The sequence below is a fragment of the Periophthalmus magnuspinnatus genome, chromosome 21 (genome assembly GCF_009829125.3).
Source record: "Periophthalmus magnuspinnatus isolate fPerMag1 chromosome 21, fPerMag1.2.pri, whole genome shotgun sequence".
Classification (NCBI taxonomy): domain Eukaryota; kingdom Metazoa; phylum Chordata; class Actinopteri; order Gobiiformes; family Gobiidae; genus Periophthalmus; species Periophthalmus magnuspinnatus.
In genome coordinates, this window is record NC_047146.1 from 29,916,448 (window position 1) to 29,939,905 (window position 23,458).

A 23,458-nucleotide genomic window follows, 5' to 3' on the forward strand; every position below is an offset into this window, starting at 1 on the left:
AGTGAGTGAGTTAGCTGAAGATTTGGTGTTCTTTGGTATTTGGTGTCTTTCTTATCGCTCAGTCATCCAGGTATGCTGCATAGTTTTTATTTGTTGGAACAAACAGAAACTGTAAACAAACAAATGTGTTAGTTTCAGTGATATAGGGCAGTTATAAGGCAGTGTCCACCAGTAATCTGACCAGAACTGAAGAAGCGGCTCGGATGAGCAGCGGAATGTCTTCACTCAAAAAACATTTGTCCAATTGACAGAATTCAATTTTTCTTTTACTTTGGTATTCATATGTAAAACGCAGACTCAAACTCATGGTTTCAAAGTTCTTTATATAAGTATATTGTTTTTTGTTTTTTTTTCATTTGTACCAAAATGACTACGCTATGCTGCTGAATCCTACATGTATCATTGATGAAAACAATAAAATCGATGAGTGATGTAAGTACAGAACAATAGGCATATGACGGTGGTGATGAAAACGGAGATTGATCGACAAAACAGTGGTCTCTCATTTATCGCGCAGGTTAAATGTTCTAAAAATAACCCACAATAGGCGAAATCCACAAAATAGTCAGCTTTATTTTTTACAGTTATTAAATATGATTTAAGGCTGTAAAACCCCTCACCACACACTTTATACACTTTTCTCACACAGGCATAAACATGTTCTCACATTTCTCTACCTCAAATCATATCCCTCTTCCTCAATGATCACTTTAAATATGTTGTTCTTGTGCCTCTGCTCCAGCGGTATCCACAGAGGCGCCTCTCCGTGCACAGAAACACTTAAGTCCAAAGTGTTTATGAAATTTGTTGGTGCAGAATGTTTCATTGACATTGTGGGTTTTGTTGGGGAGATATACAGCACTTCAGAGTCACACTGCAATTGAACATTTATGTAAATTTGTCTGAACACATTCTGTACTGTACAGGAGACACGACACGGAGGAGACTGATGGACAATGGTCTACAGTCCAACAGCCAATCAGAATGCAGAACACAATGCACGTACATACGCTGTAAAAAGCATGCAAAATCGTGCGCAAAAAAAAATCCACGAAACAGCAAGGCCACGAAAGATGAACTGTGATATAGCGAGGGACCGCTGTATAGCGTCTTGAAAATAAGCAATTAAAGATTGCTCAAACATGCACGAATCACTCAAAAAACAACTTTGAGAGAGTAAATAAGAACGAAACAACTATAACATGGTTAAAAGCTCTGAAAACTGAATTTTTCATAATAGGTTTGCTTTAATGCTTCATAAAAACCCTCATTGCCCTAGCTAGGGGGTACTTAGAGTTTTATACAGAGGTTAGGGGGTACTTAAGACAAAAAAGGTTGGAAACCACTGTCATAGAGTGCCTGTTTGGGTTTATCACAAACTGGTTTTAGTTGTAGCATCTGGCAACCAAATGTGAAGAGCTCATTCTGCTTTATGACTGGATAATTAGCTTGAGAACCAAAACATAAAACCAAACCAAAACATAAATGTTATATTATGTGAAAAGGCTTTGTAATTGTGAACATTGTAATTGCAATCTATGAAATCTGTATTTGATTAAACACAGAGGTCATGACTATATATAGCTAGTTTAACAGGAATCTGAAATCTGTGAATATTTTGACAGTGGATAAAACTTAAAGAGGTGGTATTTTACTCCTGACATTACCTTCTAACATATAACATATTTAGATCACCATGTCACCTTTTAACGTTTTGAAAATGCTATACAGTATTCACCAAAAACAACGTATTAACATGTTTTATAAGTTTCAGTTTCATTTCTCTGCGCTACGCTCTGACTTCTCTTTCTCTTTGCTCAGTCATTCCCTCTTCAGCGCACTATGACATAATCAGAAATCATGAAACTACTGCACATTGCATCAGGTTTGTGAAGTTGTAGTGTATTATTTTGTATCCTGCTCTGGGATATTTATGAAAAACTGCCATGTGGGAGCATGGGTAATGCCGGCTTGTGGGCTGAGTCTTGGACAAGAACATTTTAACATGGTAGAAAACTCCAAAAAGTCGATTTTGCTTAAATACCCCTTCTTTCATTTTTTATACATAACTCCTTTCGGTATGTGAGCACAAGCTAACATCAGCTTTTCCAGTCTGTCAAATGCACAGTCCTTATATGACATGATTTCACATGTTATTGACTGGTGTTGTTTGTCTCTAAATCACATGCTAGCTGTTTTAAGGCAGTGTAAATCCAGCGCCCGGGTTTAAAATGTGAAATGTGCCAATAGTCCACAGTGCTGACGGCTGCAGCCCTGGCTCTGCTCATCGATTTTCATTCACGGAATAGAGACCATTCTATTCTGGGCCCATTCATTTAAATAGACCTGTAACTCTGTGCGCTGCGAGTCACTTTAAACAAACAGCAAATCCATCCAGGTTACATTAGCCGCGCTCTCCTAATTAATATAGGAACTGTATTTTCTAAAGCAGCTTGTTCACTAGCAACATGGAGCTCACAGTTTCATTAAGTTTACCGATACTTAATGATATGCTCTTTTGGGTTTTGCCTTCATAAAGATGCTAATTGGCACAGTAATGCGTAGTGTAGAATTACTTACACAAATATTGTGTTAAAATAAACAAGGTCTTAAGTAGACACAGGACTCTAATGGGTGAGAATGAATAATGAAATCCTAAAAGACCCACTACGGTATTTTTGTATCTATGATGTAATGTTGTTACCTCAGCACAAATAGACCTAGAGTTGTGTTTTGTTTCTTTCACACTGTTTAACACACAAACCCTGCATATTTAGGCTGTGTTCTTCTCTCAAGCAAAAAAACGCTGTGTTCCACCTTGTGATGTCATGTGGTAATACAGGAAGTGCTCCACTCTGTTTTTAAACTCCATACACCTTCATTAGAAACATTTGGATAATTTCAGCCCTGGAATTGCCAATCTCTACAGAGCAAAAGGTAAAAGGTAGCTCTTAACCTGAAAACTATCGCTTTATGACATCACAAGGTGGAACAGAGCATTTTGAGGTTTGAAGATGTAGACAGACTAATAATAAAGGGTTAAAGGGTTATGTGTGAATGAAACTAAATAGAACTTCAGGTATGTTTTTGATGAGGTAACAACATTATAATATGGCTTAAAGCTCACAAGAATACATTTTGTGTACTATAGGACCTTTAATATATGCATTAGTGTTCGGTCTACATGATTTGCTAATAGGCACATTTACATACTGTACATGGTTAGTAAACATCAGATTACTAGACTACCGTAAATTTCGGACTATAGAGCGCACCTGAATATAAGCCGCACCAGCTAAATTTGAAAAGAAAATAAATTTTGTACATATATAAGCCGCACCTGACTATAAGCCGCAGGTTTTTGTGTTGTAACATGTGATATTTACACAGAAAGATGGTACACAGAAGGTTTTTTAAGTTTTAATTTAGGAAACGCTTTTTTAATTTTTTTTTTAATAAACTGTGTCTGAAAAGCATCAGTTCATAATCTTTCCCCATGTCTCACGTTTGCATTTACTGTTAGAGTGACCCCCAGAGGCTGTTAGGCAGTAAAAATCTTTAAATTAGCCGCACTGTTGGATAAGCCGCAGGGTTCAAAGTGTGGGAAAAAAGTGGCAGCTTATAGTCCGAAATTTACGGTAATCAGATAACCCTGTAATTAGATCTGTTTTTGGTATGTATTTACAAGCACAAGAGAAATCAGATTATCAAAAACACAGTTAACCAATAGATTTTTAGAGTATCTGTTGTATTTGGAAGACAAAGTACACTGAATTTTAAAATACCTCTTTCACTCTTTACCATTTTCCCTCTAATATTTGCCTTTGCCAGATTTTTGTACCTTTGCATATAAATATAGTACCATTCAGTATGGCTGGCACTTAAGCCTTACAACAAGGAGGTTCTGGGTTCAATTTCCAGGCTGCATTTGTCTGTGGAGTTTGCATATTCTTCCTATGACTGCATTGGTAACTATTTCTAACACAATTCGTATACAAATTAATTCAGTGCTTTACAGAATAAGAAAGACATTAAAATCACAATACAACAAATCAAAACATAAATAATGTCAAATAATCATCATAAAATTAACATTAAAAGAGAAGAGTCATCATTCCTCCATGGCACTTTTTGCTTATTTTTAACCATTTCAATCTTCATCAGGGCAATGGTGTTCAGAATTTCTATACCTACTTGAGTAACTAAAAGAAAAAAAAACTATAACATAATGCTAAAAGATCTACTTTTCCTACAGTTCCTACAACAACTACTTCAACTCCCACTAGTAAATCTACTACTACGGCTACTACAATTCATACTGCTTCCAACACTACCACTCTACCATACTACAAATTGTGTAATGGTCTGTATTATGGTTACTTCCACCAATCAAATCAAACACAAGGCTCCGCCTTGTTGCGCCCGTATATGGCCGCTTCCTGTTCCGTTCTCGTTGAGGTGACAGTCCCCCCCCGCCCTCTCGCCCCTTCTCGCTCGCCCACAGCTCTTACTGCAAATAGCCGCTGCTTCAGTCACTGTGAGTCAATACATTTAGCTACTGTCAGTTCACTAGATCTATCACACACAGAGCCCTCTCAGGGATAAACAGCGCACCGCTTTATAATGGAAGACCAGGGACGACGTCAAATCAATTCAGGGTGGACTGGGAAATTTATACTTAAAGCTCCACTGTGGAACTTTTCTAGTCTAAAGTGCTGCTCGCTTGTCTCCATTGATATGTGATTGCTTTGCCTGGAATGCTCCACAGTTTAATGAATAACTCAAAATTGTGTCTTGAGCTATAACAAATAATTTTTCCCAGTATTTTCCTCTTGCTTTGGCTGAAATGTTCCACAGTATGGCATTAAACATATCTTGTATTTATTGAGTTACAGGTGTTTTTATTGTTTAAAGAATATTAAGTAATCTTATTGTAAACAGGCTTGCCTCTCTGAAGATCTGACCTGTAACTTGTACTGGTGGCATCTCCTGCTTGTCTCCATGGCAATATATAAGTTTAATAACATACTGTTTAACACCAGAAATGTTTCACAGTGTACCTTTAAGAAAGAACCATCAAGTATAACATTACGACGACTGAAAGGTGATTTGAACAACAGCTTTTAGACCTGACTTAGACCTGGTTTAGTCGTGGTTTGGTGCTGGTTAGACCTGATTTAGTCCTGGTTTAGATCTGGTTTAGTCCTGGTTTAGACCTGGTTTATTCCTGGTTAGACCTGGTTTAGTACTGATTTGAACCTGGGTTAGACCTGGCTTAGTCCTGGTTTAGACCTGGTTTAGTAGTAAATTGAACCTGGGTTAGACCTGGTTTGGTACTGGGTAAGTCCTTCTGTAGACCTAGGTTAGAACTGGTTTAAACCCTAGTTTAAACTAAGTTAGACCTGATTTAGTCCTAGTTTAGTCCAGCTCTTGCGGAGTGTTATCAGTCTGGTCAGTATTTATCATAGGTGCGTCAGTCTGGATAAGACTAGACCTGGCTTAGACCTGGTTTAGACTTGGTTTAGTTCTGGTTTAGTCCAGCCTTAATGCAGGGTCTTGGGGCTGATATAATTTATCCAAGGTGCTTGAGATCTGGATTAGATCTAGTTTAGTCCTGGTTTAGATGTGGTTAAATTTGCCTTGTCTTGGGTTAATCTTGGGTTAATCCTGGTTTAGACCTGGTTTAGTCCTGGTTTAGACCTGGTTTAGTCCTGGTTTAGTCATGGTTTAGTCATGGTTTAGACCTGGTTTGGTCCTGGTTTAGTCCTGGTTTAGTCCTGGTTTGGTCCTGGTTTGGTCCTGGTTTAGTCCTGGTTTAGTCCTGGTTTAGTCCTGGTTTAGTCCTGGTTTGGTGCAGCTCTTGTGTGTTGTTCCTAGTCTGCAGTCTATTAAAAGTGATCCAAGAAATGAACAGTGGTATAACTGCTGTGGGAGCTGAGGTGGCAAAAAAAAAAGTTTTTTATAAAAATATTGTAAATGATTCTTTGCCTCTAGTATAATAATTTGTTTAATTTTAAAGTGTTAAAAAAAACAAAAAACAACCTTCTTCCTATGAATATTTTTAAAAGTATCAAAACTGTACAACCAAAACACAGCTCTTTCAAATCAAACTTAATAAGTCGTAGTAAAAGTGTATTCGCTGCCTGTAACTCCAGTATAATCAAAAGTATAAATATCTGTGTGTGACCTACTTCTGCTGCTGTTGAGGTGCAGGATTTCACAGCACTCATCATGTTGACTGACAGGTGACAGCGACAGGTGACAGTGACAGGTGAGGAGCGAGCAGCACCTTTGGGAGCTCAGGGCTTTAGACACAGTTTAAATGGGATCCAAATGCAGCCAGGACTCAAGGGATTTAGAACACAGCTATACAAGGTTTGACCCCAACTACAACCCTCATCTTTCTTCTTTATAAAATGTGTCAACAAAGTCATAAGGTTGAGGTGCGCTTTAAGGACGATCTGATGGGTTTTGTGCCAGGATTTGTTTATACTTTGTAGCCTATTACCAATATTTATCTACATCAATACTGAAAAATCAACGGTAAAGACACTTTAAAGCTAACAGTCATTTTTATCCAAATCAGAAAGACTAAACAATAATTTTTGTAGTTTGTGGTGTTGTGTGTATTATGCCTCAAAGTTAGCATTAGTGTTAGCATTGACACATAAACATCTCTCTTTCTAAACACAGACATGTCCTCTGCTGAAGTACTCATTTTATTTGTGTAGTTTTTAACATGCTGTCAGTGACATCCTCCCACAGCTCCCTGTCCACTGCCTGATCTTTAAATATTTATTCATTTTGGCGTGACTTGGCAAAAACCTCACAGAGATAAAACTGGACAGACAGTATTGAAATGAAAGTAAATAAAACAACCCTGATATAATGTCAGGGCCGGCTCTAGCTTTCAAGGGGTCCGAAGCAGAATGTGTCTCTAGGCCCCTTGGCAGTGAATGTTCCCGGACTCAGATATTGGTGACTCGCGTTTGACGACGTTATGACTCTGCTCTCATCACCTTGTCCAATTGTGTTTCTATTTATATGACCAAAAGACTGAAATGTCTAACTTGAAATGTCTAACTTGTAAAACAGCCATTCAAAAGTACCTGGGCTGCCTCAGTGCACCTTGGGGCTGTAAACACATAGCTGTCCACACTTTTGCCTGGTTCAAAAACAAATGTAGGCAGCAGATATTTTGCAGCTATACATAAAAAAAAACAAATGTAAGCTTTATAGAGGGATATGCTGCTCCAAACACCCGAGCACTGTTTCCAGTATAACTTCATATATTATTTTTAATACAGATCTATGCACTCTTGGGGGCCCTCTGGTGGTTTTGGGGCCCAAAGCAGCTGCTTAGTCTGGGCCGGCCCTGTATAATGTATTGCACTTTTTGCACTTTGACTTTCAAAATCTAAAGGAAAAATAATGGACCGATTTATCAAGACATTGTACCGATACGATTTATAAATTAATTTCCTCAATATCATTATTAGCACCGATATATCGCCCAATCCTAAAATGATACAGGAACATTTGTCCTCTGCATTGGACTAGCCTGGGTTAGGATGATACACATCTGGAGGAATATTCACACAGTGACATTAGATTTATTGTAATACATCTTTTAGTATGATGCAACTATTTCCAAATAAATAGAACAATGAACCTTTATCTAAAATGCTGTTGTATATTTAATAAATGACTTCAAATAGTGTCCTAGTCTATTACACAAGTGATTTCTCAGTGTATTTTTCAGTTTGTCTGAGTTTATATTTGAGCCACAGCGTTTTAAAAGCACAAGTGGAAATAGCAGCTGACTCAGACTCCTCCAACAGCAGCCCACACACACATAAGCACACACACACATGCATGTACACATACAAGTGCACACACACACGAGCACAGACACACACACAAGTGCACAGACACACGTACACACACACATAAATTTAAGCACTGACTGGATACACAGACATGCTTAGACAGAGAGGCAACTGAGAGAGACTCTCTCTGTCCCTGAAAGAGCGAGAGAGAAATAGAAGCAGATAGGAACAGAAAGAGAGAGAGAAAGGGAGAAAGACAGGGACAGAGAGAAAGAGAGAGAGAAAGGGAGAGGAAGGGAGGTGGACAGAGACAGAGAGAGAGTTAAAATGGGAGAGAGAGAAAGAAAGAGAGAGAGGTGAAAGTGTGGAGTCATTTGTATGCTAAAATGAGTTTGACATTGAAGCGGAGGGTCTAGTGGTGATGCAGAGCCCGGAGGAGACACAGGAGGAGGGACACACTGCACTGACTCCAACTGTCCTGCACAGGAACCTTTTACAAACAACATATTTATGTCAATGAACCAGCGACAGCATCCAAGTGAAAGTGATACACAGACCCCTTTGTGAGGTGCAAACAAGAGAAACTGTGAAAAGTACTCAACATTAAAGGTGTGCTAGTCTCTTTGGAGAGGCTATTGTTTACCTGGAAGTTCCACACTATGGCATTAACCTTGTCTGTCTATGGAAGATCTATGGAGAGACAACCGAGCTCACGGTGAGAATGCAAGTTTCTTTCTTTTCAGATATTCTTGTCAACTAATATAAACAAAACAAAAATGAACAAAGCAAATGAGTAGGGACTTGATCCAAATTGGAGCCATATTTAAAGATTAGCCGCAACCACACGGCAGGTGATTTGGGAGAACGAATAGGGTCGTTTGGCAGAGAATAGAGCTGCTATAATGAAGTAGTTTGACATGACTTTTTTCTGATGTACACCAATCAAAGTTATGGAACCAGCGAACTTGGATTTCATCCAACTAACCCTCTGGATATTAAGTATTCCTTTAAATTATCTGTCATTTTGTTGACTGAAAATAATTATTTGAGGCGTAAGTCTGGCAACTTCCCTTTTAAAATAAACATTGTCATCACACAATATATTACAACTTCAACAAAGGCTGTATTCCAGTGCATTATACTGTTTTCTTTAAAAGTGCACTATGTAGCTTTTCTGGTGTATGTCTCCGCAATCTGAGCCTAGGGTTAGACTTATTTATCTCCATGGAGACAAGCAGGTGATGCCAGCAGCCAAGTTACAGGTCAGATCTGTTGAAATGCATGTTTTTCTGAGATATTTATGAGCGATAAAACTGAATACATGCAAGAACGGTACATGGAGACAAAGAGGTGTCAAACCCCTCAGTAGAAAAGTTCCATAGTGCCCCTTAAAGTCTCATTCTATTAATGCTCACAAAGTCATTCCCATTCTCAGATAGGCCGTGGTCATTTGTTCTCCTGTAAAAACTTTAATGACTCCAGTCGGGGTTTAACATTAATCCAGACTCAAGACATGTAATTACACCTCCAGAGAAGACAAAGAGTTTCAAACTAAACAAAAGCCGTAAAACAGACAATGAAATATAACGTGCAGTAGCAGTATTTTTAAATATAATAATATAGTTTCATAGTAGTAATTCATTACTGTTGTTTAGTCCCCTGATATTGGTTAGTGAAATGTATTGAAGTACACAAAAGTCTGCATTATTATTAAGTGAGCAGTGTTCACCCACACACCAAAATGAGTATGTTTTGGTAATTGTTCATTTCTTTCAATGTTTCAGTTAAAAATGTTTGTATTTTTCTTTGGTTTTTGCTAACAGAAATCAAGAGCTCGATAATACACTTAATGTGGTGTTAAAACCAATAGCATTCATTTTAAAATCACATTAAAACAATTCTTCGAAAGTCTATATATTGACAAACTTCATTTTTCACTTAAAGGTGCTGTATTCTCTTAGATAGTAACTACAATCACAACTGAACCTGGGTTGCCAGTGCCTTAACCTGCAGATGGAGGACACATACCATGTTTTCCAGAGTATAAGTCACACCAGCGTAAAAATGCATAATAATGAAGAAAAAAACATACATAAGTCGCACTGGACTATAAGTTGCATTTTTTTGGATATTTATTTTGCAAAATCCGAGACCAAGAACAAACATTTTATCTTTAAAGGAAAGTTATAATAATAACAATAAAATAAAGAACAACAAGCTGAATAGAACAGCACGCTAACGTAACACATAGACAACGAACTGTCTCGTATGTTTTCATAAGGTATTAACGGTTAATCAGATAACTACACTAACTACACTGTCCACAAACACGAGAGACACGAGAGTTCTTTTCACTGATGTTTACTGTGGTCTTATTTCTTCATCACAGTTCACTAGAACTAGCAAACACATAAAATATAACATAAGCTCTGGCTCATATTACATATACACACACTGCGAGTAAACAAACCGCTGAACCCAAAACTTTATATTTTACTTTTCAATTGTTTCTTAAATAGTCAGATAAGACATCACATAAAGTGTAAAATCCTTAACCGGAAAACAGGAAGTAGTTTTGTGACCTTAAACTAGACTTATGATAAACTAAACATTGACATTATTGCTCCAAATGAAAAATGATCACCTTTATGGTCTTATAAACGAAGGGGAAATAAATAAGGGGAAATTAAATATGAAATGTATAAAAGAAAACAAATACATTTTCTTACAGGTATTACAAACAGAACAGCACCATCTAGTAGTCAAACAAGTAAACTGTAAGATGAATAATCAACCATAAGATAGCACATACGTAAACACATACATGAAGCATAGACAGTGAACTGAACACGTGTCTGGTATGTTAACGTAAGATATTAACAGTTAATCAGATAACTAAAGCATAAAAAACAAGCTAACATGTTTACTCTCAATCTCACTCCAAATCACTAAATCCACTGAATGCTTTATCCTCGGTGTCTCCCCCAAATGACAATACCAGGGCGAAACTAGGACTGAACAAGGACCTGTAGATGTGTATTTAAACCTCCTCGTGCCGTTCATAAAGCTATTGGAACAGTCTCTCTCTATGAAAGGTTCCATTAAACGTATGAGCCGTTATATTGGTGAGATTGGCTCCATTGCACAACAGAACACAAGGCAAAAATCCAAACCAATGAAACAGGTTGTGTTCACGTGATATCACAACAATGTAGAATTCCTACAGATTAAAACTGAGCTGGAGGACAGGTCAGAAGTCTCAGGTGGAATTAGCTGTGTATAGATTTGTTGACCTGGTTTATGGTTAATCTCTCTGTAGTTACTGGGTCTATTGACATGAAACAAAAACTGCCACAAAGTTCAATGTCAGTGGCATTATTCAACCCCAAAGACGTGATGGTTGCCAGTTTCAAGGACCTAAAGCCATGAGATTAATAAGACAAGTTTGTGTATTTCTTTCAAACACAGCACATTTCCCAAAGAGTTATATAGTCCCCTTCCATCTGAAATCATGACATCATCCAATTATAGAACATAAACATAACCTACACATTGATAAAAGCTTGTCATAATACATAATTACTCACGTTTCGGTCTTGTAGGTTGAGCATCTCTCCAGGGGGATTTTGAGCACGCGGTCGTTCAGGCCCACAAAAAGAGAGCGGTCGCTGTGGAGGATTTGGAGGCTCAGGATTGGCTGCCGCTGTCCAGGTGGGAGGAGCTCCATCTCCTCCAGGTAACAGCCCTGAAGGCTCTTATTGGGCGTGGCCAGGGCTTTGAGAATAGAGCCGTATTCTGCAAGGAAATAATCAATATAAAAAAACTGACAGAGGTTTTCTATATAGCTCAAATTTGGTCCATTATACAGTACTCTCCAAAATTGAGCGTGCCCCCTCACTTACTGTATTTTAGGGTTAGGGTTAGTATAAATAGGGTTAGTATAAGTCGCACCAACCAAAAAAATACATAATAATTCAGAAAAAAAAAAAAAAAAAAAATCACATATAAGTCGCACCCCCGGCCAAACTATGAAAAAAGTGTGACTTATAGTTCGGAAAATACAGTACTTATTTTTATTTCATTGTTCAGTTTGTTAAAGTTTCTCGAGGTTTAAATCCTGCCAGTTTAAACTTAAAATGACTCTCTGATCTGAATTCTCAGTACCTAAACCCCAGCACCTGGCACAAATAGCTCAGTGAGTGAATTCTGGAGGTTCTGAGCTTTCACATGAGGCCTGTCCATAAACTCAGAAGAAAAAACTTGTATGCGTCATGAGTCAAGCCCTCGTTTATACCTGGTGTAGTCCTGGTATACACCTGCTTTAGATCTAGAGATACTCTGACGGCTTAATATTTTTTTAGATGGTACTTGCTGTGAAAAGTTTGTGAACCATTGCTCTAGTGCACATGTGTTAAAGTCAAGGTCCGGGGGCCAAATGCGGCCCGCCACGTCATTTTATGTGGCCCGTGAGAAGATAAATTAAAAGGTATGACTGTCATTTTAAAATAAGTCTTGCTTTAATGTGTGACAATTGACAATAAACTAATGAGATTTTCCCAGCAAGTGGAACTGAGAAATATTTGCAAATAATCATCACAAAATGTTCATGAAGAGGAAAATTGTTGGCGTGGAAGGAAGTTGGAAGAAAGAAAGGTGAAGGTGAATACAATTTTGTGCTTTGAGGAGAAAAACCTGTATGTTTTTTGTGTTATGAGGTGGGGTCGGTACAATCTACGTAGACATTTTGACACCAAACATGGAGCTAAGTATGAAAAAGTTAGTCTGCATGAAAAACACTAAATTGTCCAATAATTAAAAGGCTGTAAAAGGCCGTATGAAGCAGTGCTGAAGGTCTGTGAGCAAGTGTGTCCCGACCAGAAACACACTTTTAAAAATGTCAGTTTATCACAGAAACCGTTATTTAACAAGTTAAAAAGTAATTACATTTATTTTACATGACATTCGGTTACATTTAGTGATATTTACACTGCCGCACAGTTACATCTGGCCTTTGATGGCGGCCATTTTGCTGATGTGGCCCTCGGTGAGAATGAGTTTGACGCCCCTGCTCTAGTGTGAAGCAGCGATCTCATACCGGTGCTGATGTAGATGACGTGGTAGAGCGTGTCCATGCCCTGTACGATGTCCACCACGAGGCTGGAGAACCTGACGTCGTCCTGCATCACCAGAGGGTCCGTGGTCTCGGGCTGAACCACGTCATTCATCAGGTACAGCCTCTGGGCGTCCTGCAGGCTGCGCTCTGTCAAGCCCTCGTTGGGACCGCGTTCAGAGATAGTCCCACACTGAGGAGGACAGCGAGGTTAGTATCGGATGATTCATGGAATAATACCACATTTCATGATAGGAGGGGTTTTCACTTTTTCTAAATGATGTGGAATATATATAGGAAAAAATGATAATATTGCAATTGCAGTTTTGGAGATATGCAAAATTTGAATATTGAGTATACCACCTACAATTAAATCTATTAAACTCAAAAAGAGACTGAACCGTCCAGTGTAATCTTCCAAAAAAGTGTACAAACAAAGCAATATATCTGCGCTTTTGTGGTTAATTAAATGGTGCATTCATGTTTTGTGCTAGACTTAAACCTCAACCAAGACATTTTATGTTTTATTACATGAAATTAAAAAGTTTAGGGGAATTAAATGATACAGCTCTTAGCGCATGGGTGTAAATGGATAAGTCATTCAATACATAGGCTAGTTAGTCTCAGAATTATGGTTTCACCTAAAAGTTGTGAATGGAGTTTTATATTATATAGACCTGAAAGTTGTGTACAGGGTTGTGAGCGGACAACTATGTTAGACTGACCTGAATGTTGTGTATGCGTCATAGACTGTATAAAGATAGAGAATAGAATAGAATAGAATAGAATGCATTTATTGTCACTATACACATGTACAACACCATACACATGCACAGCGAGATTAAAAACAACCCTCCAATACAGACAGACACGGGACACTTACAACACAGTATAACTAAAATGACTAGTGCCAGACATTAAAACATTAAAACACCCCAGACTACAACTCTCTGTCAAACAAAATTTACAAGTAAATACTGCAGAGTCACATACTGCACTTGATCAAGTATTGCACAGTATTAGCTATTGCACTGTGATAAATATTGCACTATGTTAAATATTGCACTGCATTAAATATTACACTCAGTCAGACAGGATGTGGACTGAGTGAGCCGAGTTCCATATTTGGAATTCTGACCGCAGGTATCATAGCAACCAAAAAGCCAATCCAGAGTGAGGCTGTTGAAGGTAACAGCCCTTTCTGTCCACACCTCTAGTTTAGCAGGGAGGGGGCGCTTAGCAACGCTGTCAGACAAACCTGTTGCTAACGCTATGAGGAGCAACCTCGGGGAAAGAAGGCGTCTGATTTTCCTCTTATTAATGATCATATCTTGCTTAATGGGCACAATAGTGAAATAAAAATGCCAGAATCACAGAAAGTGGATTAATACAAACATTTAAGACCGAAATGTCCAGCTTGACAGCAGCAGTTATAAAGAGAGATGTGACGGAAGATTCTGAAGTGAATCTGACCCAGAGCTGAAAGCACGGTGGCTCCTCACAGGTTAGCTATGTCCATTTACATATGTCCATTTATATTTACTATGGGTTTTACATTATACTGACCTGAAAGTTGTGAATGGGGTTGGGGGTGGGCAGCCATGTTGAGCGCGGGTTTTCCTGGGACCTGAAGGGGCCGTTGAAGGCTTGGGTGATGGCACTGAGGTTGAACGCACACACCGCAGACGCCGCTATACTGTTGCTTCATGGAGATAAAAACAGACAGGAAAAATCACATTAGGGCAGGGCAATGGGAAAGGGAAAATTTGGGATTGTTTAACAATATTTGAACATAGAAGTCAGTATGCTTCAAAACCACCGTCTTTATCCTTTTAGTACAAACTTGGTTGATGCTTTAAATTTATTGTTAAAGTTAAAAGTTTTGTTGTCACTCCAAAATCCACTCTCCGTCTTTATTGGAGTTTTTAGCATCTGCAGAGCCGCTACAGTCAAAGTTTAAGCTGCTCTGGGCGTTAGCTGTAGCAGTAACAATAACTGCTTACCATTTATTTTATAGTCAAAGATGCCAGTAAGAATATTACTCAAAAGTAATGCGTGCATTCATACTTGTCCTGGTTTGATCCCAATATATGCAGTATACAGTCATGGTTTAGTCCCGGCCAGTGGTAGAAGAAGTACTCGATTTTGTTACATAAGCAAAAGTATTACAGGAAAAAAATATACTTAAGTTAAAGTTAAAGTAACTGTTTTAAAATGTACTTAAAGAGTAAAAAGAAAAAAGAGTATTAAACACAGATCTAATAAAGCTTCAAATATCATGATTTTGAAAAAAGATTTGTGCTTAATTTTGTTCAACAGAAACAACTGAATCAATTGTTTTTTCTAGCTGTTTTTATTTATTTATTTTTATTTGCTTAAACTATGAATATGTTAAAATAAACCATCAACCTTGTCAGCAGGTTTCAAACAATAATAAAAAATACTTTTCAGTCCAGTTCAAAAAATTCTGTGAAGTAAAAAGTACAGATCTCTCTCAAACGTAGTGAAGTAAAAGTAAAAATTTTAAATGTGTACTTAAGTACAGTACTTTACTAAGTATACTTCACTACATTCCACCACTGGTTCTGGTTTAGTCCAGATCTAGTCCTGGGTTTTGTCCAGGTTTAGTCTCTATTTTGATTTAGACTATAAACGCAATCTAAACTTAAGGTAATATCCAACAATTCACAGAGAAAAAAATAAACATATAAGTAAATAAATTAATAAAAAATAAATAAATAAATAAATAATAATAATAATAATAATAATAATAATAATAATAATAATAATAATAATAATAATAATAATAATAATAATATGTAATTAAAAAAATAGAACTAAGAGTCCTAAAAATACCCAACAGCAGGACTTGAAACCACATTTTGAGAACAACTGCCATGTATTAAACATATTTAGTCTTAGGCAGTACCATTACATAGACAACAATGGCGGCTATCTCTTCTCTCCAGGTGTATCCAAATAAAGTCAGCAGACATCAGGATCTGTATTTTGAAATGTGATGAGTGCTAACGTTTCTAAACATGCACGGCTCGCTATCCCAGGGGCTAAGCTGCACTATCTGCGTCGCACAGTGAATGGGGACAGCACTAAGCCTCGGATATGGGAGGCAGTGGAACAGATTAGGCAGGTGTAGCGTCAGGAGCTAACTGTGGCTACACTGGGAGAGAGAGAGGAGAAAGGAAAAAAACAGAGAGAGGAGAGAGAGAGAGTGGGTGAAGGGAAAGGGAGAGAGTGGCCAGGAAAGGAGAGATAAGGAGAGAAAAATAAAAACATGAGGATAGATGAGAGATAAAGCGGAGAGAGAGAGGGGGGTGAGAGAATAAGAAATAGTAGGTAAAGAATGACAGAACGGGAGAAGGAGAGGAAGAGGAGAGAAAGGAGAGAGAGAAAGCAGGAGAAAGAGAAACTAAAGAGTGACAGAAAAAGAGAGGGGGTAAAAAGAGAAAGCGAGGAGAGGGTTAGGGGAGAGAAGGATGAGGAGGAGAGGGAGAGGAGAGAGAGAGAAATAAGGGCGAGAGCAAAGCAGAGAGAGGAAGAGGAAAATAATGATAGAAAAGAGAGGGTTAAGGAGGAGAGGAGAGTAAGAGAGAGAAAGAAGAGGGTGAGAAAGAGCGAGAAGAGGAGAAAGCAGAGGAAAATAGAGAGAGAGAGAGGGGGGGTTGATAGAGAGGTTATTCTGGCTCAGAGGCTCTTTGGACATAATACGGTGCAAAGTAATGAGATTTTTAACTGCCCAAACCCACTGCTCCTGATGCTGCCATTTTCTTCAGCAGCTAAAAGACTGCAGTGAGTGAACGGGAGGCACTCTCAGATGGAGATAGAGGAGGAGGCCAGAGGAGATAAGATTATGGAAAAAGACACGATCAAACGTGTCCACAAGGGGCAGCAGAAGTGATACCTCTTCAGTATAGTCTTGTTAAACACACATAACTTTGGACAAATAGATGTTAGACCTATGTCAGGGCTGTGCAAATACAGGGATTTTAATAAAGATCGAGATTCAGTCGTTTCAAATGGTCAGCGATCGTCTTGGGGCTTTTTAAAGGAGAGGTCTACAGCCAACACTGGTGTATGAATGTGTGTGTGAAATGGGTGAGCGGTTCCTTGATGTAAATCGCTTGGAGTGTATTGAAGTTGGAAAAGCGCGATACAAAAATTTTACCCCTTTGAGACACTTGAATTCATTCATAAATTGCATCATACAAACATATTTTATCATTCTGCAGCCCTACAGGGGGCAGTAAAGATACTCTGACCCACAGCATGTCCAAACAGAGACAACAGAAGAAAAACAAGCCCTAACAGTACGATTATTGTTCCTTATGTCGCCCTGGAGTCTGGCCATGCTGCAGTTTGAAATCCCATTTACATTTTTATGGTTCAGAATACACAGATATCAATATAAAGTGAGCGGGCACCGAGACAGCACCGGAAAACTGCAGCCAAACTGCAGCCAAACTACAGCCATCTGGACCCAAACAAATGTTTTAATGTCTGAAAATCTAGTCTAGTTTCAAATGTTGTTTTGTTTTCTGCGGGGAAAGATACATTTTGCTTTTCGAAAAATTTTAATTAAAAATACTCCTGAAAAATAACTAAAACATTACTTGTGGACGAATTTAAGACAAAAACAGGTCTAAATCAAGTCTAAAGCCCGGAATCACCAATAATAATAAACAAGACTAGAATTGAACCAAGTCTAAACCAGGACTAAACCAGGTTTAATAGGACTAAACCTTAACTAGGGACAAACTATATCTAGAGCTAAACCAGTTCTAAACCATTACTAAACCAGATCAAAACCAGGTCTAAACCAAGACGAAAGCAGGACTAAACCAGGACTAAACCAGGACTAAACCAGAATAAACCAGGACTAAACCAGGTCTAAACCAGGACTAAACCAGGTCTAAACCAGAACTAAACCAGAATAAACCAGGACTAAACCAGGACTAAACCAGGTCTAAACCAGGACTAAACCAGAATAAACCAGGACTAAACCAGGTCTAAACCAGGACTAAACCAGGTCTAAACCAGGACTAAACCAGGTCTAAACCAGGACTAAACAAGGGGTAAACCGGGACTAGGCCTAAAGTAGGTCTAAACCAGGTCTAAACCAGAACTAAATCACTAAATAAGTAAACCTTGCTATCCAAAGATTATTTCATCTTTATTGATAAAACTCTATCAGTGTGACACATCAAAAGCCATAGTAATTAACTATTTTAAATGTTATATCATTTGAAATGTCCTTAAAATGTCGCCTGCAACAAGAAGCTCAACAAGGCAGAGATAGATAGCTTAATTAGCATAGCCATATTGTGAAATATGTATGCTAATGTATTCTTCTTTTCTAGCGCCATTAAACATCTGCATTGTAAACAGATGCTAAGCTAATATGTAGTTATTGCCTATATTATTGTTTATATATGCTAACGCATTTGAGCATTTGCATAGTTCAGACACAGGTTGAAATCATTAGCACTTGTTAGCATAAAACATCTGCTGCATTACAATTTGCTATCTTTATCTGTTATGTTATTTAAATAAATGGCCATATAACTGGATTACTATGGGATCTTACATTAGCACATAGCCCCTTGATTGTGTAATGGGAGGTATGAATACTTTTTATTTATATCGAGTATCTAGGCTTTATATTGTAATGAAACGCAGACAGTCGGTCACCTGTTTGTCCACTGATCTGAAGGTTGGCCCTCTCTCTACATGAACATCATTGGTAGAACGGTCAGATCAATCTGCACCATTGGCCCCTCCAACCACCACCACGACACTCAAGCACACGCCACTTTCATACTAGGCGATGTCAGTGAAGTGTCTTGCCTAAGGACACTACTACTTGCTACTGGCACTGGCAGCTGGTATTCCCTGTGTTCTTCCATCCAAGTACTAACTAAAATATTCATTTTAGCTACCTCCATCTGTATTAAATAATATTATCCTGTACAGAATGTTGTGATGTCATCTGAAACCCAGCACTTCTAGTGTTGTAAAGAATTTTAACAGCTGTAGTAGTAATAACAAAACAAAAGGAAACAAGAAAAAGAAATAGTAAAACAAAGAAAAAGCCAAATTTGCAAATGTGTTGGTTCTGCCTCTGTAACTTCCTTTTAGTTCCAGTCATTTTGCACATTGGGGACATCTGCCTTTGCTGTTGTTGGCTGAGGCTTCTCAAACGCCGCTTTCCCTCAGAGATCTGGCTTCCAAGTCTGTGCACGAGGAAACTAATGTGTTCTGTCATTACGAGAAGGAAAAAGGATCGACGGTGCCCAAAATCTGAATGAGCTTAGTCCAAACAGCAGAGGAGCAAAGCAGGTGGTGCATTCAGGAGGGAGAGGAGCTGAGGAGCAGAGGAGGGGGACAAAATGTGGGACGTGGTGAGGGGCAGGCATCGGGCTGTGGTGAGCCAAAGGAAACCAATAACTCACCACAGAGAGATTAAAGACGCATTATGTAACTTTTTGGATGTTTTCCATAAAGATGTTATTGCTTTGGCTGGACTGTTCCACAATATGGTATTAAACCTATTTATCTTGCATGTATTCAGTGTAGGGTTGACGAAAGTATCAGATACTAAACGATACTAAAACTAGTATCGAAACTAGATACTCACCTTTCCTGAGTAGAACAATAGTCTATGTGTATAAGACACATAGACTAGTACACGCCCATGGACCACTATGAAACCTACCTGGACGATGGAGGGATTACACCAGACATGGGCAAACTATGGCCCTTTTGGCTTATTAATCTGGCCCGCCGAATGTGACCAAATTATATTAAAGTAGGTAAGAGTAAACCTTGTTCAAAGTCTTTCTGCTGTTTTAATTAATGCAGGTCAGATCTGTGGAAAGGCGACCCACTAAGAATGCATGTGTTTTTCAAGGTAATAAAAACAACTGTCACTGAATGGATTAGTTCATTGCTGTATACTGCGGAAAAGTCCAGACAAAACAATAACATCTCCATCATCAGAAATGTTACATAATGGACTTTAAGTTGGAGAACTCCTCACATATTACTGTCAATTATAATTCATATTAAATTGGAGTTTAAGTCTGATTGAAAAACGTAAAAAAGACATTATATCAGGAGCCTGGGGAGTCCACAGAAGCAGCAAAACAATCAGGTACAGACCAAGTCATTATTGATATCAAAATTAAACTTTTATACTTGAATAACTCCAATGATTCGCTGTAAACAGACAAATTGCTTCAAATATGATACAGAGTTTGTGCCTCTACGTACACACAACTTCTCCCTAAATAAAAAAATAAAATAATTAATCGTTATGCAATTGGTTTCCGTCAAAGCAGAGGTCATTTTGTCGCGTTGGTTTTCCAGATTCCAAACATGGAGAGACTGGAGGAGATTATTCAAATTAGAGTGGTCATGTGTGAAATGACCACTCCGACCATGGTGTAAACTTTAAAAACTGGCCTCATGTCTGTACTGCAAATATATTCACTGAAGCATTCTGGGGAAAAAAAGTTTGGTCGTTTGTAACTGAAAATAATACAGTTTTTAGAATGAGTTTACAGAGGCACAGCTATTTGTTCAAGGTAACGGTGATCTCATTTATAAGAAAGAGGGGAAAGAGGACAGAGGGAGAGAGGGAGGGGAAAAGTGTGTGAGGACAAGAAATCAGAGAGAGAGAGGGAGAGAGAAAAGAGAGGAGAGAGGACAGAGAGAGAGAGAGAGGGAGGGGAAAAGTGTGTGAGGACAGGAAATCAGAGAGAGGGAGAGAGAGAGGGAAGGGAAAAGTGTGTGAGGACAGGAAATCAGAGAGAGAGGGAGAGAGAAAAGAGATGAGAGAGGACAGCAAGAGAGGGAGGGGAAAAGTGTGTGAGGACAGGAAACCAGAGAGAGAGCGAGAGAGAGGACAAGAGAGAGGGAAGGGAAAAGTGTGTAAGGACGGGAAACTAGAGAGAGAGAGGGAGAGAGAGAGGGGGGGGTGAGGATTGGAAACCAGAGTGAGAGAGGGGGAGAGAGAGAGATACAGAGAGAGGGAGAGAGAGAGGGAGGGAGAGAGAGAGAGAGATAAGAGAGGAGAGATAGAGAAGAGAGGAGAGGGAAGGGAAAAGTGTGTGAGGACAGGAAATCAGAATACATGGGTGAGACAGAGGGAGAGAAAGAGGACAGAGAGGGGGGGAGACAGGGAGAGGGAGGAGCGAGCAAGAGAGAGAGCGGAGAAAAGGGACAGGGAGAAGGAAGAGAGAGAAAGGGAGAGAGGAGTGAGAGACAGGGAGAAGGAATGAAGAGAGAGAGAAAAAGGACAGAGGGGAAGACAGGGAGAAGGAGGAGAGAGAGAATGGAGAGAAGGAGACAGGGGGAAGGAGGAGAGAGATCAAGAGAGAGGAGAAAGAGTTAAAGACAGGGAGAAGGAATAGCGTGAGAGGAGAGAGGAGAGAGGGAGAGACAGAGAGAAGGAAGAGAGAGACAGAGAGAGAAAGGAGCAAGGGGAAGACAGAGACACGGAGTAGAGTGAGAGGAGGAGACAGGGAGAAGGAGGAGAGAGAGAGAAGAGAGTGAGAGACAGGGAGAAGGAGGGGAGAGAGAGAGAGAAAGGAGAGAGGGAGAAGGAGGAGAGGGAGAGGAGAGAGAGACAGAGAGAAGGAGGGGAGAGACACAGAGAGAAACGAGAGAGTAGAAGACAGGGAGAAGGAGAAGAGTGAGAGGAGGAGACAGGAAGAAGTCGGAGAGAGAGAGGAGAGAGTGAGAGACAGGGAGAAGGAAGGGAGAGAGAGAGAGGAGAGAGGGGAAGACAGGGAGAATGAGGAGAGTGAGAGGAGAGAGAAGGAGACAAGGAGAAGGGAAGAGAGAAAGAGAGAGAGGAAGAGACAGAACAACAAAGATCAGTAAAGAGAAAGGAAGGCAAAGAGAAAGAGGAAGAAAAGAGAGAGAGGTGAGTGGGTGAGACAGGAAGAAGGAGAAGTGGGAGGAAAAGTGGGAGGAAAGAGAAAGAAAGAGAGATGAATAATAGAATAACAGAGGTGAGATTAGAGGAAGGAAGGCAGAGATAAAAAGTGAGAAAAGAGAGAAAGAGAGGAGAGTGGGGGAGACAGGAAGAAGGAAGAGAGAGAGGAGGACAATAAAAGAAACAGAGATACGATATAGTTGGGAGAGCTAGTGGAAAGAGAAACAGAGACAGAGGAGGTTAGGAGTGTGTGAGAGAGAAGGAGGGGGGAAGAGAGAAGAAGAGGATGTGAGAAAAGAGAACGGGAGAAATATAAATGTGAATAAGAGGGAAGAGTGAGATAGAGTGATATTGGTGAGAGAAGAGAAAGGGAGACGGACGCAGACAGACGCAGAAAGAGAGAGAGAGAGAGAGAGAGAGAGATGAAAAACATGACTCTAGCTCCTCATTGGCCCTAATAAATGACAGCCTCCTCTACTTCTCTACACGAGCCCCCAGTGGACAGAAGAGATGAGACTGAAGTCTGAAGTGTCATTAATCCAGCGCTAAACCAATCTGGAGAAAAACAACTAACTTAAAAGCTAACTTTAAAATAAACACTTCTATATAACATCATGGGGAAATTGAGCACTCTAATACAAATACGTACTAACCAAAGTAGAATGGTGGATTAAGGTTTGGTTAAATGCACTTTCTCAGTTCAGTTCTATTTCAAACCATTCACATCCTGCTTTAGTGCCCTTGAGCAACACATTGCACCAACACACCAACACACATTGCCTACACAGCTGCAGATATATATATCATCATGTGGGATAATGACATTCAGTATTTTCATTGCAGTAAATCAAATCAGCAAAGCACACACAGCAGGAGTAGCAATAAGTATCAAAAATATTCAAGTTAATTAATGATTAAACTAATATTTGCCAAGGTCAAGATGTACTTTAAATCTGTTTAAATCTGTTAAATATAAAACATGTCTGTATAAAGAAGTGGACTAGAGTGTGACATATGATCCACAACGTTCGGCTCCAGTCAAATGAAGCTCATCGAGGCTAGCACTTATAGCGGCCAATTTGGAGCCAAGTTTCATATTTGGAATTCCGACGTGAGTATCATAGCAACCAAAGAGCCAATCTGGAGCCAGGCTGTTGAAGGTAATGTCTCTTCCCGCCTACACCGCTGGTTTAGTAGGGAGCAACAGATTTGATTGACACTGTTGCTAGTACTAGAGGAAGCAGCCTTAGGGAAAGAAGGAACTTGATTTGTCTGTTATTAATGTTCATATCCTGAATCATAGAAAAAATAGTCTACCCCAGTCTACCCCACAGACTATATATGTGTGTATATATATATATATATATATATATATATATATATATATATATATATATATATATATATATATATATATATATATATATATATAATGGATGTAGCTAACTTGCTAGCTGCCACATTCCAAATAAGAAGCGGGTAAAACTCATCATTTTGGTCTTAAAATATCCATATTAATCTGCACTTTTATTTGTCTGTTTTGTCTGTAAATAAAGATATAAA

General features: G+C 39.0%; 1 protein-coding gene across 3 annotated transcripts in view; it reads right to left on the bottom strand.

Annotated features, from left to right (window-relative positions):
- Window positions 1-23,458, bottom strand: part of sema5ba (sema domain, seven thrombospondin repeats (type 1 and type 1-like), transmembrane domain (TM) and short cytoplasmic domain, (semaphorin) 5Ba) — a 344,594-nt gene that overhangs the window by 54,784 nt on the left and 266,352 nt on the right. For 2 of the 3 annotated variants that reach the window (XM_055230746.1, XM_033987339.2), the window contains 3 exons: window positions 14,506-14,641; window positions 12,925-13,132; window positions 11,417-11,624 (listed from right to left, as the gene is read on the bottom strand). In XM_055230746.1, the coding sequence (XP_055086721.1) occupies window positions 11,417-11,624; window positions 12,925-13,132; window positions 14,506-14,641 (552 nt within the window). The remainder of the gene's footprint in view (window positions 1-11,416; window positions 11,625-12,924; window positions 13,133-14,505; window positions 14,642-23,458) is intronic. The other variant, XM_055230747.1, reaches the window with a different exon arrangement.